General features: G+C 38.6%; 1 protein-coding gene across 6 annotated transcripts in view; it reads left to right on the top strand.

Moving 5' to 3' along the window:
• LRRC49 (leucine rich repeat containing 49) overlaps window positions 1-18,633 on the top strand; it is a 41,497-nt gene that overhangs the window by 2,048 nt on the left and 20,816 nt on the right. For 2 of the 6 annotated variants that reach the window (XM_040077774.2, XM_040077777.2), the window contains exons 1-8: window positions 768-856; window positions 1,337-1,399; window positions 1,938-2,025; window positions 3,374-3,473; window positions 4,038-4,241; window positions 5,567-5,633; window positions 9,058-9,201; window positions 13,148-13,209. In XM_040077774.2, the coding sequence (XP_039933708.1) occupies window positions 803-856; window positions 1,337-1,399; window positions 1,938-2,025; window positions 3,374-3,473; window positions 4,038-4,241; window positions 5,567-5,633; window positions 9,058-9,201; window positions 13,148-13,209 (782 nt within the window). In that variant the 5' untranslated portion in view covers window positions 768-802. Of the gene's footprint in view, window positions 1-765; window positions 857-1,336; window positions 1,400-1,937; window positions 2,026-3,373; window positions 3,474-4,037; window positions 4,242-5,566; window positions 5,634-9,057; window positions 9,202-13,147; window positions 13,210-18,633 lie in introns of those variants that run through there. The other 4 variants (XM_040077773.2, XM_040077775.2, XM_040077778.2 and 1 more) reach the window with 4 other exon arrangements.

The raw sequence follows: 18,633 nt of genomic DNA on the forward strand, positions 1-18,633 counted from the left end.
ATCAGTGGAGCTCCCGGGCTCCAGGAGCTGCTGAGGGATCAGCACCAGGAGCTCGCACAGGTTGATTGTCACCTCAGTGATCGTCATATTTTGTGACCACAGAAGGCAACTTCCCGAGGCACAGCAGGAAGCATCCAGCTTCTCGCCCTGTTCTCACACGGGTTTCACACGGGTTTTCACACGCAGCCACTTGCTTGTAGAATTCAGAAAAATACAATCATAATAGCGGCTTTTTACTATAGGGAAGCTGGGTGGGGGTGACACCGGGCACAGCAGGACGACACAGAGCGCTACGTCCGTCCGTCCCCGTCCCCTCACGGTTTCCCGTCCCCTCACGGTTTCCCGCCCCTCACGGTTTCCCGCCCCTCACGGTTTCCCGCCCCTCACGGTTTCTCGTCCCCTCACGGTTTCCCGTCCCCTCACGGTTTCCCGCCCCTCACGGTTTCCCGCCCCTCGGTGCCGCCCCAGACGGCGGGCGGGGCGGAAGCCGCGGTCGCCGCGGTAACGGCGGAGCCATTTCCGACAGGGCGGGGGCGGCGCGGGGCCGTGCGCGACTGCGGGGTTGTTTGGGGTCGCGGTGCCCTGAGGGGCCGCTTGAGGCTGCGGGGCCCTGAGCGGCTGCGGGGCCCTGAGCGGCTGCCGGGCCCTGAGCGGCTGCCGGGCCCTGAGCGGCTGCCTGGGGCCGAGGGGCGGAACGGAGCGGAGGAGCCGCGCGGCGGAACGGAGCGGAGGAGCCGCGCGGAGCTGCTGCGCGGAGCCGAGGGGCCGTGCGGGGCCGTGCGGAGCCGAGGGGCAGCGGGCCATGGTGCCCAGCAAAGGTCGCCCCGGCCGGGGCCCGAGGGCCGCGCCCGCAGCGGTAGGTGCCGCCGGGGCTGGGGCTGCCGGGCGCTGGCAGCTCCCCGACATCGTTTGTGCAGTGCTGGGAGGTGCATGGATGAGCCCTTTGGTTCGGCGCTCCTGTGAGACGCTTCGGGTTTGTCACAGAAATCGAAGACCAGCATGTTGTGCCTTTTTAAAACACAAGGCATATTTAAATATAAACGCTTGTTTTCTTCGTACTGGGTTGTATCCTCATGGAAGTAACGCTTTCAGTGTATTTTTAAAACTAAAACCGGTGTGTTTTTTGTGAACTAAAAATTTAGTGTTGCTTGGAGCTGTGATGTATTCTTCATAATACTTTGTAAAATATTCGTTTCTTGGCAGATTTTGCTGTGGAAAATAGCTTTATCATTTAAAAAGCGATTGTATTGATATGCAATATCAATATTGCAATCAACAATTGTAGTGATATTTCTGAGAAATGTAGAATTTAGTTTCATTTTCTTCTAATTTGCAGGTTAATAATTGTGGTCTCCAGCTGGTCATCCAGGCCTCGTCAATACCAGAAAAAACCAAACCAGTAATTATTACCTTTTCTTGGATAGTTATATTAACTAATGTAGTTGTATGATACAAATTTGTATGCTTTCAAATAGGGATTACCTTTTCAGTACTCATCTGTTGACTTAAAATATCTCAATATCTAATGTATTTGATAGTATTTTGTTAATTTATTTCATCCTATTAAAGCTTAAAATAAAAAGAAGGTGTTGTACTATAGCCTGCCATAAACTTCATATATATTTGATTTCTTGATCTTCTATCTATACATCTCTCCTCACAGGGTGGGGTTTGTTTTTTATTCATTTAGTAAACTGCATATAAATGTACTGGTAATTTACATTTTCATTTTGGTTTCAACCAGCTGAAGCTTTTTAGTTGTAGAGTCTTAAAAGAATGAATACACCTTTTACTGGAGAAATTATTTCTTCTCTCTTTGTCAAAGCATTTGTAGAAATTCCTGAGAACTGCTCTTAGTACTAAGGCTGTGTTTGTCTGTGTAAAGACATTTTTTGCATTTGAAACCTCTAACATTTCTCTATAATATTGTGTTACAGTTTGAATTCAGGATAAATAAAGAACAGTCATCTTTCCACAACAGACTTCTGCAGCATGATCTGGAAAAAAACTACTCAGGAAGACAAGGTAATGTTCAATAGGGTTGGGTTTGATTGTATCTGTTTTATTATTTAACAAGTAAAGAAAGATTGTAAGAGTGACAGTGTTTCCTACTTGGCTACAGTAATTCAGTGTAATTACTGTTACATCATGTCCTGAACCCACTCTCTGGCTTTTTTAATCCTTTTTTTTTTTCCCTGTCATGGAAGAGCATTTTTTGTTCTAATTTTTTGTTCTACCTACAAAGCCACAACCTATCAAGTGTCCTACTGTTCCCTCAATAGCCACGCAGTTGTCTAAAGTAACGTTTTACTGGATGTTTAGCATTTTAATATATTTAGACAAAATTAGTGTCTAATTTAGAACCATTATATTAAGAGATAGTTTTTCTCTTGTGCTTGAGTGCTCTTGGTTTTGCAAAGCAAGATATTGGTGAAATCACTGCTAACTGGAAGAGACTTGAAACAACATTTCTTGCCTTGTTGCTGTTGCTTGCCTGTGATTGGTGTGAATAGAAGATCAATTTCATTATCATGGCAACTCTTTATTCATTCTGGTAAAAAATGAAGGCCAGCAGCCATTCAGAATGGGTTGACTTTTGAGGATACTCTACAACTCATGGAGTAGATGTAAGTCTGCAGTTTGGTTTTGTTCCCTGCACAGGAGACCAAAGAGCATGAAGTCCTTTGGTGCGTAATCAGCAGCTCTATTTCCCAGTACCATCCAGTCTCACAGAATTTCCTGGTTTGGTGTTGAAGCAGAGTACAAGTTCTTAATCAGGACTTGGGGAGGCTTTTATTCACACCCTTACAAAATCCAGAGCCCTACAAAACAGCCACATTTTTTAGTTCACAGGCTTCAGGTAACAGTGGAAACTTCTCATTAGTCTGTCTCTCTTACTGGGCGCCTTACCAAAGGTGTTTCCTAGTGCTCCCTTTGAGTGTTAAGAGGGGTCAGTAGACCAGTGTCAGGAAACCACTAGAAATATTTATCAAATATATAATACAGGCATTTAAATGAATGCTTTTTATAAATCTTTCTTTAATGGAAGAGCAGCAATAGGGATCTTTTGCATGTCTTTAGGAGGATGACAGTAGAAAAAAAAGTCACTTTACTGCCATCCTGTCATGTTGCAGAATGATTTTTAAGTTTCTGGTCTTATGTTTATTGCTATTATGTTGTTGTTATTAATATGTTATTATTATACAAATAATATCAGGAGAGAAAATTGATAAATCATAGTACTGAATGGAGGCAAAAGGTACTTTCATGCTTTACTTTTGATAAGAAAGAAAATTTTGTTTTATCACTTGTAGTTCGTGGCATGCATCTACAGAGAAGTAGTTCATATGTTCTCTGTATGATTTTCCAATAGATAACACGAATTTTGGGAGCAGTTCATCAATAACATTTCCTGTATTGCAACGTACTGCTGAAGAAAAAATCCTGAACTCAGATAGACTTACCCTGGAAAGGTGAGAGGGTGACAGAGCACATGGGCCAGAGCCTCAGGGCCCTGGTCTGGAGTGCCCCACTAATGCTGCAGTCACTGGTGGGCTTGGGTTGTTGGGTTTTGTATGGGTGTGTTTTTGAGAGAAGAACTGTGTCCCATGGAGAAATTCTCTGTGAGCGTCCTTGTGATGGTTATATTCGTACAGCAGTCATCTCAGGCAGGCAGATTTCTGATCTGAACAGGCTGTGTGTGATAGCTGAAGAAAAACTTAACAGATTGTGAGGCTCCATCTGTTGGAATTTTAGTGTGGTCACAACACAAAGCTTCCATGTAGATTCTATGTAACAAGCAAATCTCTGAGAGGAGAGGTGTTCAGAAAGTTTTGGAAGTATTTCTCCCATGTTTTCAGGTTAATTATTCTAATAAATAGGCTTTTCTGCTTTAACTACAGAATTTAATTAGCAAACCTAATTAATGCTACTTTAACCAAGATAATATACTTTTCTCTGTGCAGAGTGGGTGAGCAGAAGGTGGATTACTGATTTGTTACTTACTTCTGTGTTCTGTTTTTTCTTTTTTCTTCCAGGCAAAAACTGACAGTGTGCCCAATTATTGATGGGGAAGATCACCTTCGTCTTTTGAATTTCCAGCATAACTTTATAACTCGTATCCAAAATATTTCTAATCTTCACCATCTTGTTTTCTTAGATTTATATGATAATCAGATTGAAGAGATAAGTGGGGTTTCAACTCTGAGATCCCTGAGAGTCCTTCTGTTGGGAAAGAACAGGTAAAAAGAATAAAACCTAACTAAGGCTCTCTACTTCCTATGGTGTAACAACTGTGATTTCCCATTGTTCTGTTACAGTTTTCAGTTTGGGATATTGCTGTCATACCAGTGAGACCAGCCCTAAGATTAGCTAAGTGTCAGGGATCCCACTGAGTGAACACACAGATTTTATGTGTCATGTTCTTCAAAACTTCCTTTCTTAGTAAATTTAAGCAACATTGCCAAAGTACTTCACAGGTTTCCATCTAATCTTCTATTCTGACTAATTATTAAATATTTGTTCTTAGATTTGTGTGGCATGTTGTGGAATGTCTTTTCAGATCAAACGTAGTATTCATTGATTATTTATAACCTATAAAAAGCATCTCTGCCTGATATATTTAGCTGGGGAAAAATACCAGACAGATTAGTCATGGATTTTAATGCTTATTTATTGCTTCTAGTCCTGTTGCCTTTAATTTTAATAATTTAATACATGTGTCTGTGGAATTGCTCACACATCTAAAGGTTGTGCTTTGACTTTTTAAAATTTCTTCATTATATTCAGTAAAGTGAGAACTGTTGACCAGATTTCAGTTACGTGCAGATTATAAAGAATCTACCTCTTAATTCAGCCTGTATTCAAAACTGACGAGTTTCCATAGTGCAGCATGTTTCTAGAGCTAAGAGCTTCTGTATTAAAAATTTCACCTGTAGAAATCAATTTTATTTATATTAAAATGTTGGGGTGTGGGTACTACAATTTTAAAGTGCTTTGAGGAATTATTTTCCTTATCATGACCACCCTGAGTGCAGTTTACCTTAGAAGTGTGGTGTTGAGGTAGTCAGGACTTGGCCTCCTCGTGAGTGAGTGGTTACTTGTCAGACAGAGCTGTTACCAATTTTCTTTTGCCTTGATCTGTGTGTGATCTTTGATTACTCTCAAAGCAAATACTTAATACACATGTTTAATGTCATCAGCCAGTAGATGATGCTGTTGGGTGTGTAATAGCCTGGGTCTGGAGTCTGACAAAATATGACAGGGCAGAGAAGTTTTAAGACAAGGCAGTTGTTGACTTTGGTTTCTAGTGGAGCAAGTATTCCATCCTTTTCTTCTTTCTAGAAGAGCCACATAATTTCTGCTGCTATTTAATTATTGACAGTCAGAAAGGAAGGTGATAAAGTCATGCTCGTTTATCAGGGCTTTTTTTTCATGGTTCAAAATTTTGTTATTTTTCTGTTACTCTTGTTAGTCAGGAAAAAAGGCTTAATTTTGTATTGGCTGGAAAATAAGAGATACTTTTAATCTAATATTACAAATAATTGTCATAATTGAAATCTTGCAGAATAAAGAAGATCTCAAATCTGGAGAACCTAAAAAACCTTGATGTTTTAGATCTTCATGGAAATCAGGTGCAGTACAATAACTTCACTGCTTATGTTTGTTGTGTAAATGTCATGTATTTGCTGTGTCTTTTACCAAAGTATTTTTCGTGTGAGAGAACGGCTGGCAAGTTCTGCAGTACTTGAGGTCACAGAAATCAGTAAGTTAATAAAAGGTGTCGTGATGTTTATTTTTAATCTTTATACCAGTCTCCTGTACTACAGGAAGGCTACAGTGATTAAAATGCTGAGTTAGCTGAGTATAATGGCACTCACACCTACACAACAGTAACCTACCACAAGCAGTTGTGGTGTGGTTAAAGTAACACAGCCTTAGAACTGCTATAAAATTTTTAGGTATGATTGATTGCTGTTTCTAGTGTTGGTGGTCTGACAGAACCAGATTCCCTACATACATGTGAAAGAGAAGAAAAAGACAAGTTGGCACTGCAGGGACTTGTTGTTATAAGTGATGCAATACGTTTGTGGCTGCTTTGAGTCCTGGTAGTTGAACAATGTGCACATTGTGCAGTGACAGAGGCAGTCCAGGACCAGGTGATGGCACTGGAGTCTTGGCCGTCTCCAGACATCTTCATTCACAAGTGTTTGTTTGAGCAACACAATCCTTTTTGTACTGCTGTTGGAAATTTGCAGGGGGGTTATGTGTTTGATGAAAACACTCACAGACTAATGGTGCAGCTGTGGCAGTCAGCACACTTGCCCAGCACAAATGAAGGAATCACTAATGAAAATTAAACATGTCTCGCACAATTTTTACGAGTGATTGTGATGTAGATCTGACCTTTTTTTTTGTTTTTGGGTATCTGTGTAACTCTCTTGACATTAACTGCAACCTTACCAGGAGTTTTGGGGTGGTTGTTGCTGGATCACCTTCATAATGATAGGCTTACTTTGATCCAGAGAATGTAACAAATTACCCTGTGTCAGGAACTAACATTAAAGCTTGGAGTTTAGTAAGTTATTTTGGTCTTCAAAATGTTTTCATCATAAATGTGGATGTGAAAGGCACAAATGTTTGGAAGTTGAGTCAATTATTTCCTTTTTTGGTAGGTTTAGTGTATTTTTCATGTAAATACTAAATAAAGACTGTGAACTTATCTTCCATAAATAATTATCTTTCTCTTCCTTTCTAGTTCAAAGATAAGCAAGCTTTCCTGCTTAAGTGTTTTTCTTTCCCTGTCTTTTAGGAATTCAAAATTTAAAACACGATCTGCCATCCTTAATATTAGCTATTTTTGAGGGCATAGTGAAGAAACGGAGGGAAGAAATGCTGTGTTTGGGACACATCTTAGTGGACTAGTGCCTTGTTTTGAGGGCTGGGTTTTGCTCTTGTTAACTTACATAACACTGAATGAGGGAGCTCCTTTATTTAAATTTGTGGGATTTTTATTTTTGGTAGCCTTCTAGTCTATCTTTAAAGGTATTTCTTCTACATAGTAAATTTCTGGAGAACAGACTTCAGCAACATAATTGGCTTTGAGAACTTCAAAATAATGGTTTCTCATGTTCAAGAATATAGCCATTTAAACAACAGATCAGAGAATTGGAGCCAGACTAATCTCAGTGATGTTCAGCAAAAGGGCAATAATCATTGAGCATTGTTAATTATGTACAGTATCTCCTGTATGTTACCAGTAATCCCAGGTGGACACTGAACAATCAAATCCTGTGTACTAGTTATAGACAAGGTATTGGAAATACACTAGGTTAACTATAAGAAGTGGTAATAGCTTGTATGATTTCTTACCTAATAGTCCATATGAACAGCTGGTGTACCTTCGTGTGTGTATGCATAATTGAAACAGGCAATTCAGTAGAGCTAATCCTAAAGCTTAGCAAAGTGGTAAAGAGTATCTCTATATGTTGCTGATGAAATCATGATCTTTGCAATAGTAGTGAAATACCAGGCTTAATATTATAGACTGTAACATTCTAGCCTGTAATTCTAGCTGGGCAGATATCAGCAGAGGTCTGTGCTCTTCATGCCAACTGTCTGCTCTTGGGGCTGCTTTTAAAGGTCTCTGTGTATAAATTTGTTCTTTTAAATCGTGGTATTTTCTATTTCTCTTGCTGTAATATTTTTGTATAAAATACGTGTAAATTAATAGTTTAATTAGCAGTTGAATCAAAAGTTTAAGCACCTTGAATCAAAGGAGAAGTTATTTAATTTTGGTCTTGCTATCTACTTTAGTCTGCTTTTTAATTGAGAAATTGCTGAAATATTTCTTATAGCAGAATATTCCACTCACAGACGTACATGTACAGGTATATGTGTATGGATATATGGAGATTACCAACAAAATGGGACATTCCCCAGGTGTTAAATAATGGCTGCCTTAGCTCTTCTGTTCCAGGAGTTGCTAGACACTTTCTGCAGACCGGCATGGCCAGGCCTGCCCTGGTGTAAAGCAGCAGGAGGTTCCATGTCTGTGACACCAGGCACTGCTTTACTGGGCACTGCTGGCCTCTTGGGGGAGGAACGGTGTGCCTGGGCACTGGGTGCTAAAGGGGGCTTACACTGGGGCAGAGATGCTAATTCTGGCAGGGGATGATACATGTTGGTAGCTCTTTGCACTGCCAAAACCTTGTGGCTGCTCAAGAATTTTCCACAGGAAAACCTGCTGTGTTCTTTCTGCCACCCAGCATGGGTTTCACTCAGAGTACCATAGGCATGTCCCCTGTGCAGTGGCTGTCCTGCTTGTCCCTGTGTGCAGGTCAGGCATAAATTCTGCATAGGTGCTGGAGGACAGCACACGCACTACCATGAGAAATAATTAGCTGGCTAGAGAGCCATGTGCGGATCACTGGGAAATATTAACAGCAGGAAACAAACCCATACTGAATCATCAGAACAATGATTAATACCTCTGTAAAATACAACGGTATTTCTAGAAATAAAAACTAAAATAAAGGATCATTAGCTATTATTGCTCTTTTTTTTTTTTTCTTTATCATTATCACCTGAGTCTTTAAAATAGGGTGTTAAGTATGAAAACAAGCATCTGCCAGCTGCCTGTTTACTGTAGTTCAGTCTTTGTTAGGTCCCTCCCTTTGCCAATCCCAGGAAGATAATTGAATGTGTTTGCAGACAAATTAAGGCTCAGCCATGCACAAAATTCCCCCATTCTTGGCATACTATGATGCCATCAGTGTTGTCTTGGTTTCATGTCTTCGGGGTTGCTGCTACAGAGCAGCACAGCTGAAGTATTCTGATTTCTGTTGGGATAGAAGGAAACGTTGACTGAGTTTTACTGCAGGATGGCAAGAAAAATACTTGTTCTGGACCTGTGGGTATCATGGTTTAGAGAAACACAGGCACACTATTGTATGAATCTGAGAGTTCATGTATACTTCTAGAAAAGGCCTGTGCCATGTATATATATGATTTTATATCCATATGAAAAAGTGTCCATGTTTATCATATCTCTGACAGATTGCTAAAATAGAAAACATCGGTCATTTAAGTGAACTGAGAGTGTTAAACCTTGCCAGAAACCTCCTAACTGTTGTAGAAAACCTGAATGGACTGGATTCACTCACAGAGCTCAACCTCCGTCACAATCAAGTCTCTGCTATAGTAAGGAGCAAAACTCTTGTCATTCTCTTTTTTCTTTTTCATTTCCTTTTCTTTGTTTTTGACAAAATGCGCAAAAACTCTAACTTGTTTAAACCACATCAGTGTTTCAGATTTTTGACGTTTTATGTTTCCTTGTATTGTGTTCCTTATATTGTTCTGCTGCAGAACTTAATTCTACAACATAAAGGTGAAACAAACACATTCACTTTTGGTATTATTTTCTTAAATGTGATCAGAGAGACTGGACTGAAATGACCTTTAAAGTTCCCTTCCAACCCCAAACTATGATGTGATTCTATGATGACTTGGAGTATTTCAAATCTTGAAAGCTCGTGATGTTCCTTGGGGAGGGGGGAAGAGATGTTGAAAACGCTTTGTGGTTTTAATTTCAAATTTAAATACTCTTCCATACAAGTTCATGTTCTAGAAACAAACCATCTCGATTTCTGTAGGTTAGCTAAGCTATAAGATCATTTAAATTTCAACTTTAGAATGTTGCTGGGGCAAATACAGCAAGAACAGGTATTGATTGTAAGAGCAGACTTTTCTAATGGAGGCTTTAACCCAGCATTTTAAGTCTTCATGTTCTAAAAGTTAAGCTTTTCACTTTGCAATTTGAGTTGTAGTTCAGGTATGACAAACGGATTCTTCAAACAAGAGCTTTTTAAAATAAAACAGCTTGCTTAGATAGCTACCTTTTTCTGGCCTGCATAATTCTTTTAGTTCCTGGTCCCCTGTTGCTGTTGAGCTTTTCTTGAGTTTCTGCTGTTTGCCAAATAGGAATTATTTTTACATCTCAAAAATAAGAAATTTCTGCTCATTGCTGATTCTGTCACTGTGCCTTCCCGTGTGTCAGTGATGTTACCTTGAATTCTCTTTGCTTGTAGCTTCTGCCTTTTCAGTCCTCTCAGGTGCAACTTGTACTTTCTGCTGTCACAAGTAGAGAGTCAGCATGAAATTTAAATTAGTGACGTTGGGACTTGGACTCTGTGCTGTATCTCAATGTTTTAGTGTTTCCTGGCAGAGACAGTGTTTCAGAAGATGATGTTCTCTTCAGTGAAATATTTCATTTGCTTGTTGGCCTGTGGGGTTTTTTTTGAATATTTTTTTTGTCGGTATCTTTTTGCGTTTTTACTCTGATTAAATTCTAATGAAATACAGTTTTGTGCGTGTTGATTGTTTTATTTTTCATTGAATGGGAATTTTAACAAGTATGGCACTAACTCTGTGTTTAAGTTTTGGACACATTATACTGTCTAAAACTCTTAAGTAAATATGGCTCATAAAATAAAATATTTTTTCTTAATGAAAAATTCTTTTTGTATGTGTACAATGATGTGCATGTATTTCTTTACTTACATTTGGGGGTTTTGTTTGTTTTTTAAAATGAAAACTACGTTTCTTTTGTATGGAAATTCAGATTCTGCTGCAATAGGAAATTACTAAAAATGCAGAAATATGGAAAGAAATATATAATTCTATAGAAAGAATATCCAAGATAGTTTATTTCTGGAGCACTGGAGTAGCTGAGGAAGGGGGACTATATTTCTTTGAGATGAAGTTGAAGTTCATGTGGTTGACTGTGCAGGTGGAGGAGATATTTTAATCATGATATTGTTATGATGTAGCACTTAGCTGCAAAATATTCACTCCTAAGCTCATGAAAAGAACTTGGTTACTGTGCTTTAGTTACTCAGTTACTGTGACAATTCTTATTAAGTATAAAGCTTTTAAAACTTGATTATTCCTTCAAATTAAAGAATCTAAACACAATTTTAAAAAGAAATTGCTGTTCTAAAATAATTTTTAAAAAATCTTATTTAAATAACTTTGCATTTTTTGGTGAACCTTTCTTATTTTTCACATACCTCCCTTTGACCTGCCCTAAGTGTATTATTTTTGTGTAGGAAAGATGATGATCTCATTTGTCAAATAAAATAAGGTTCCATACTGAACTCTCTGCCCTCTGCAGTTTACTGCATTGGATAACCAAAGTTATCCAACTTTGGGTTGCAGTTGGTTTGAGGAATTAAATATGCAACCATCCTTTACAATCCACTGGCCTTGGACTACCAATTTAGGGACTGGTTTTTGTCTTTGAGCTTTTCACTACGGACTGAAAATCTGTGAATCATAAGTAGTTATTTTTGTAAGGATGAACTGTAGTTGATTCAAAGCTGTAGGATTTGCAGAGGCAGTCCTGGGGCTTGGTTTGTAGTAGAAGCATCTTACAGGACTGAAGTATATTCAGAGCCTGGCTGTTCAGGAGGATAGCAAACAGAATAAACGATTACAGGCTCTCATATGGCATCAAAAGCACAGATCTATGCATTCCATGAGTTATGAAATACCTACTTATTTTCCATCCAGTTGTGAGTTAGGGCTTCTCTTAGGAAGATTATCTATATTTTTCTTTGAAAGACTGACGTACTTGTTTGCTTTGTGGTATTAAGAATTTAGCATTTTGGGTTTTGTCATCTGCAGCTTGATCTTGGGCTTGAAGGAGGACTGGTCAAGGTGTTCACTATTTTTTCAGGAAAGAACTCCTGCCCTCTGTCCACATCACTATAAGATTTGGTATAAAAATTGAAGTAGCAGGAGGTGATTTTTTTTGGTGGTGTTTTTTGTTTTTTTTTTTTTTTTTAGCAATCCTGTCTAGTGTTTCCTGTCACACCAATGAGACTTGCAACGTTTTACAGCACAGCGACCCATCATGCTATGAAATTTGTCTTGAGGGGTAATTACTTTGTGTTCCCCGGTGATTACTGAAATCATTGCTGCTTAAGCATTACTGTGCACAGCCCTATAATGCCTGTCTTCATGTTGTATCCACCTGTATCATGTGTGCCCACCCTTTTAGGCAGCGCCACCAAGTAGCCTTAGGGACAGGGGGGATACCTGAATGTACCCCTGTTGTGAGCTCTGTCTCTGTGGTCTGACCTGGGAGGTTCAGGACAGCTCTGAACCAGGAGTTTTGAGTTTTACCACTGCAGACTTGATCACAGAAGCCCTACTCATCATACCCAGCAGTGACTCTCAGCAGCTTTGTTAGCTTAGATTTAGTGTTTCATTAATGAGAGCTACAGGGTTTGTTTGAGCTGCCTTTGTTTACCTGTTTGGAATGAACTGTTCTGGGCTGCTATGTGAACATGTCAGAAATCTGATGAAGGGAGGAAGAGTTGTAGGCTAAAATCAGGACAGAGCTCTGATGCTCCTTTCCTTTCCCAGGTTTGTGTCCTCTGGTTTCAAGGGTAAGGAGATGCAGACTTAGAACTGAGGGGTTAGGTGTGAATGGCTTGTGAATCCCTGCAGACTGTGCTGTCTGATATGGATTTATATTTCATAAATGAATTTTGATCTTACTTGCTATGTTTCACCTTACTAATATTTCAGCTATTTACTATTTGGAGGTTTTCTGCAAAGGCATTTAGTGGCAATATTAAGTTTTGAGTTTCTTACTCTGTAAACTCATACCTTCTTTTAAATGTGAATTGTAAAGGTGACAGAGTCCTTCAGATCATTCTCTGACTGGAGAGTCACTGCTGTTTGGCAGTGCTAATTGCACTGCTGTCAGAAACCTTATTTCAGCGAGCTTTTTTCTTTTTTTTTTTTTTTTTTTAAAGGTTGTTTATCCTGCAGCTTAAATGCTGAGACAGCACCTTGGCTTGTTTCCCAAAAGCCTGTTCAGAAAGCAGCAGCAGCCATATCCTCCTTTTCCTTAACATCATTTGCTTTGCAAGTGATGCAGCGTGTTCTGCAGAGTGGGATCTGCACTGAAACACTCCCTTGCAGTCTGCATTAGGGAGAGATGGAGCTGCACGTTCAACAGAAATCAATGTTGCAGCAAGGTTACAGCATTTAGAAATGAAAGCATTTCATCAGGCCAAGTAAAGAGGCTCAAAAGACAGTTTCAGCTGCTGAATTTATGCCTATCTCTTCTTTCTAGAAAGATGTGGATACTTTGCCCTGTCTCCAGCGTCTGTTCCTCAGCTTCAACAATATATCTAGGTAAGGGGAATAGTAGTTTGCTTCCTATCAGTTATTTGAAGTATCCTACTGGAGCTGTATTTTATGAAAATTTGAATTCAAACACTGTGAGTACAGATCCCTTTTTTCCTTCTCTAATGTGTCATATAAAAACCCAATCAAGACATTGTGTATTTTCTACTTTAAATATAAAAATTCTTGAAACCCTTTGCCTGTAGTTGTACTATGAGTATTCTACCAAGAAACACATTTTTAATTGATTTTTATACTGTTTATAGTGCTCAAAATTAAGTGGATTTGTAAATACGTTGTTTTGCTGTTAACCTAGATGTCTGTTAAAGCAGCATTATGCAAGGTACAAATTATATTTAACATTCCATCACTGTGTTTCTGGAGTTATGCAAACTGCTGAGTCAGATTCTGCTTGCTATGGGTAAATTATTTCATGCTTGTATTTTACTTGTCCATGTATTAATAAAGTCTGAAAGGTATATTCATGGTTCTCTTTCAGACCAGATGGCAGAAGCAAAATAGCTCAACTCACAAAGCTGGGCTTCTGTAGTTTCAAGTAACTAAGAGCATTTTGTTATAAATAGAAATGTTTGTCTTCTGTGCCTTTTCATATTAATGCATTTTTGAAGTCTGCCTTTATACTCGTGCCAGTATTTGAAAAAAAAAGCCGAGTGCCTGCATTATCTTTGGTTTGGTATGTCCTTTTTTAAACCCTTGATCACCAGCAGCTTTCTTTGTTTAGAATCAAATAATTAAACGTGGGGTAGGGGAAGATGCTTCGTGTTCTAATTACTGGAAATGCCATGCTATTCCTGTGGTGTTTGCTTTCCCTGTAAAATGTACTTAGTAGGAGCTTTTATTGTAGTAGCTGCTCAAACATTTTATATTGACCTGCATTATGTTATTTGCAGACAGCTCCAACCTACTTATCTGTGTTCCTTAGGTCCTTAAAGTACAAATGCAGTACTTCTTAAATACTCGTGGCTGTTAAACATTTAAAAACAATTCAGAGATGAACTGCAGGAGTCTTTCTTATGTTCTTCCCGTAGTTAATTTGCTAGTCTTCTAATTTTCTGTTTTAAATTGGCATAGTGAAGAGATTTCACTTCTATTGAATCATTTCCAGAACTGAGACTTGCCTTTGTTTCTGGCTTTCTAAAAAAAGTCTCAGGTTGGCAGGAGCAAGGAGGGGACTGCAGCAGCTCGGCTCCCTCGCTGTCAGGGAGCATCACTGCAGTCAGGGAAATTGCCATGTCTTTTTATGGACTTGGTGTATTTTGTGTAGCTTTCTGAACTGCTTTCTCATATTGTTTTATGCAAATTCTTGTTATTTTTACAGTGTTCAAAGAAGGAAAAATGTTTGGAATGTTCTGTGAGGTTTTGATAGATTTTTCAAAGTTTGTGATCAGTAGCTTGCTTCTTGGTACTTTATCAAAATTTTTGTCATTTATTCATGGGGGCTTTAGTTGGTCTATTGCTAGATCTAGTCTTAGGTTTCATGTAAGCTACAAATACTTTTCTAGAACATATATGGAAAGATATAATTTGGTTTGAGTTTGCAGTTGGAATAGGTATAAAAAAAATCCTAATGTTAAGCAAAAGATATTGCTCTTCTATAAATTTTGTATATGCAAGTGGGTAGATAGGTGGATGGATAACTTTAACTCTCTATTTACCAGTCACTTTAACACACACAAATGAAAAATTTCTTTTAATCACTTTCAGCTTGGTTTCTTTTCAATAATAAACTTTTACAACATATAGCGGTTCTGAAGGCTAAACCCGTTTGTAATTCCTTATTTAGAGTTACATAGTAGATACGTTTTCTACCAGAGAAGTGATTAAATATTACAGGTGTATTCTTGACCATCTGTGTTCTGATGCTTGGCTTGATACTCTTTGAACTGACTGAGGAGTTCTGTGCAGCCATAACACCAGTGAACTGCTGTGTTCTGTCTGACCATTCCTACAGCCTTTTAAATGGTTTTGTGTGCTTTTGAGTCACTTGCCCCATTTACTCTAGGGTCATTTGAAAACCGATTTTTCCTAAAAAAGGCTCTGTCTATACAACTGGATTTTGTTTTGACAAGCAAATTGGTGCACAAATACTCTAATTAATTCATCTGTAGGTGCATAAAAAAACCCCCAACCCTGCAAATGGAAACAAACAGCAAAATTGCCATATCTTGAATGTATTTGTTACAATTTCATTGCAATATTTTATTAAGGTTCATTTTTTTTAAATAGCATTTTTGAAGCAATGCTTCCATGGAAAGATTTTCTTGTTTCTATTTTTGTGTCAATGAAAGTCCTTGAGTCTTAAATTGACATGTCCTAACGTATTGAATTAATATTTCAGTCAAAGACTCAGGAATGCCATTAAAAATTATCATTATTTTAGGCATAAGGACCTACCATGGGTTTAATCATTTTGGTCTTTTTACCTCATATTTCAGAGAAGGGCTCAGAATGCTGCTGCTTCTCTGCAGAACTTTTAGTATAAAAGGATACATTGGCAAGATAATGTAAGCTAAAACTGAACTTGATGCTGGTAGGAAACAAAGGAAGTCCTGTTTCTGGCTTCAGCCCAAAAAATCTTAGCACTTACACACTGAAGGCATTTATACCTGATGGCTGAAGGCAAGATCTATATATAGAACAGGTTATGGGAGAAGATGGGAGAAATCCCATTTTTAATTTGTCGAGTGGTACAGGGAAGAGATTGCTGTAACATTTGCAGGAAAGGTTTGCCACAGAGATTCAGAAAGAAAGTTGTTGCTCATATTTGAACATGTGAAACCAGGGAGGACCGTTTTTTGATCTTGGAAACAAAATACATATTTTCAGTGCTACACAGCTGTCCAGGTCAGCATTATGTTGGCTTTTTCATTTAGTCCAGGCATATGGAATAAATTGGATACAAGCTGATGTAATTCTTGTTCTCCATTTGGTTGCTGAATTGGAAACCTGAGAGAAGCAATGTTCTTAGCCTAATAATAACAAGAAAGTACCTTTTTACTCAGCAAGATGAAAATTTATAATAAATTGTGAAATGCTTGAACAAAAGCAGGTAAAGGGGAATGAAAGGTTGATGGTAGTTACATCTGTTTTCATAGGTAGTTTAGTAGTTAGAAACATGGAAAAACACCAGTTTTTTTCTTTGGGTATTTTTGAACATACAGTTCCCTCTGGTTTTCTTTCAGACTACAGCTAGTATGTTGTCTTCCTTCTCTATTCCAGAGCTTTTACCCCTTGTGCAGCATGCTTTTAAATATTGATGCAAATGCATAGAGAAGGAACAATTGTCTCCCTATACAAGCAGGTTAAAACAGAAGATAAATATATCCTGTGTCCTGTGAATGTGTGTCACTGGTGCAGGCTGAGCTCCAGAGTGCTCTGCTGTTAAGTAATTGCTGCATTCTGGTGTGAGGCAGGAGAGGTGGGTTTGTGTCCCTTTGGCAGAGGGGAGACCTGGATGCAGGACTTTGAGCGTGCACACAAGATGGAAAACGGATCTATTCTGAAAAGATCTCCAGAAAAACTTTCTGATAGTTTAGCCGAAATTTGGGGCTTATTTCTGTGTTGCTGAAATTACAATTTTAGCAAAGATAATTTATGTAAGAACAGGAATGAGAAGTGGCTGTCTCCTGCAGGAGAAGGTCTTTTGGAAAGAGAATCCGACATTGCAGTCGAGAAGATTGACTGAGGCAGTCTGACACAGCACCAGGCAGAGCTGCTTTGTATTTCCTGAGCAGGTTAAAGACTCCTTTGTGGTGAACAGAGGCTGCAGAGAGAGAGAGCCTTGAGAGAGACGTGGCCTCATTCCTGTCGAGTGGTCACCACGGGGCTCTGTCCCCGCAGTCAGCATGCTGGGAAGCCGACAGAAGCTTGGTTGTAATCTATGCAATCTGTTTGGGAATGTAGCACATTAAAGCTTTGCTTAGTTTAGGATTGGGATACCAGTGGGACAAGTACAGTGTATAAACTTTTCTACATGGAATTTCTAAAGCTCTGGTTTTTTGTATGTGTATACAAAGATGTGAAAACAGTTTCTTGCACTGCTGTTTCTTTCTAAAATTGAGCTGCTAATAGCGCAGCTAAAAGCAGGATAAAGCAAGCACATCTGTTTTTAGGCCCAGAATGAATGTTCTGGCATGCTGAAGCAGTGAGAATTTCAAAGCACAGCAGTACGTGTAAGTGGAAGGTCTTGAAAACACACTAGCAAGCTTTCAACTTTTCTGTCATTTCCTGAAGAAATTGTTTTGATTAAAAATCTGTAAATCATAGGTAATGAAAGAAGTATTCTTTGGTTAAATGTTTAGTGTAAGTACTTGGAATAAATATATTTAATGCTTTTAAATATACTTGCACTTAAAAATAGTTTTGAAGACCAAAGATTCTCATATTTTTCAAGCAAAATGTGTTCTAGCTCAATGGAAAGTCAGACTCTGGGGTTTTTTGCTCTAACATGTTTGGGTTTGCCTTACTAACTTCTGTGTCATTTGGGAAAATTATCTTTTGTCTTTAGGATATACTGAGTTTGTATTTTAAGTAATATGTCAGCCTGATCTTCCAAAAATGTACTTCCATAAGCTATTTTCTGGAAAGGAAATAGCATCATAAAAAGAAGCAGAAAATAGTAATCGAGCTTTAACGACGTGTACAAAACAGCCAAATCTTCAGATATCTGAAGAACTTTGACTGTCTTTGTCACAATCTACCCAAAGCTCATTTTCCATTGGTTTTTAGGTTGTTTTCATGCACTAAGCACAAAGGCAGTAATATTTTCCTCTTCACCGTCACTTTTCTGCTGTGCTCTTTGAGTGTGCAGTGCAGGAGCTACTTGCATGCTGCACCAATTGCTCAAAAATAGCTATTGCAACTTTATGGAATGACAGTCATAGAAATGAGCATCTGATCACTAAGTTCAGGGCATACTTAAGGTTTGACTTGACTTAAGGCAGACTTGGCTTTTGAAGGTAAAGGACATAAGGATGGGTGTAGTGTCACACATGCATTATGAACATGTTACGGAGTCTTATTACTATCACTGTTCAGCTTTCTTTATTAAAATCCAGTCAAATAGTTCTGTGTTGCTTAAAAATGCTGAATATCTGAGCTGCTTTCTTTTCACATTTCATTTTCAATGAAAGGAACACTCTAGAGGTTATACAGACAGGTCAGTTATTTTTTGGAAAGTAACCAAATCTGATGTGTTCTAAGTAGCCAGCAGATTAGAGTTCATAGACTGAACTCAAAGTAATGGACTAATCTGTTTTGATGATTATGATGCTTTTGTAGTTGTTTTACTTCCAATATTAATGATGATGCAAACACCTAGGATCATTCTGTGATATTTGTGGTTGACTTTCTTTCCTTGTACTTTGCAGGTTTTTCATGCTGCCTTTGATGGCAAATACACCTATTATATTT

Source organism: Hirundo rustica, chromosome 13 (assembly GCF_015227805.2).
Source record: "Hirundo rustica isolate bHirRus1 chromosome 13, bHirRus1.pri.v3, whole genome shotgun sequence".
Taxonomy (NCBI): domain Eukaryota; kingdom Metazoa; phylum Chordata; class Aves; order Passeriformes; family Hirundinidae; genus Hirundo; species Hirundo rustica.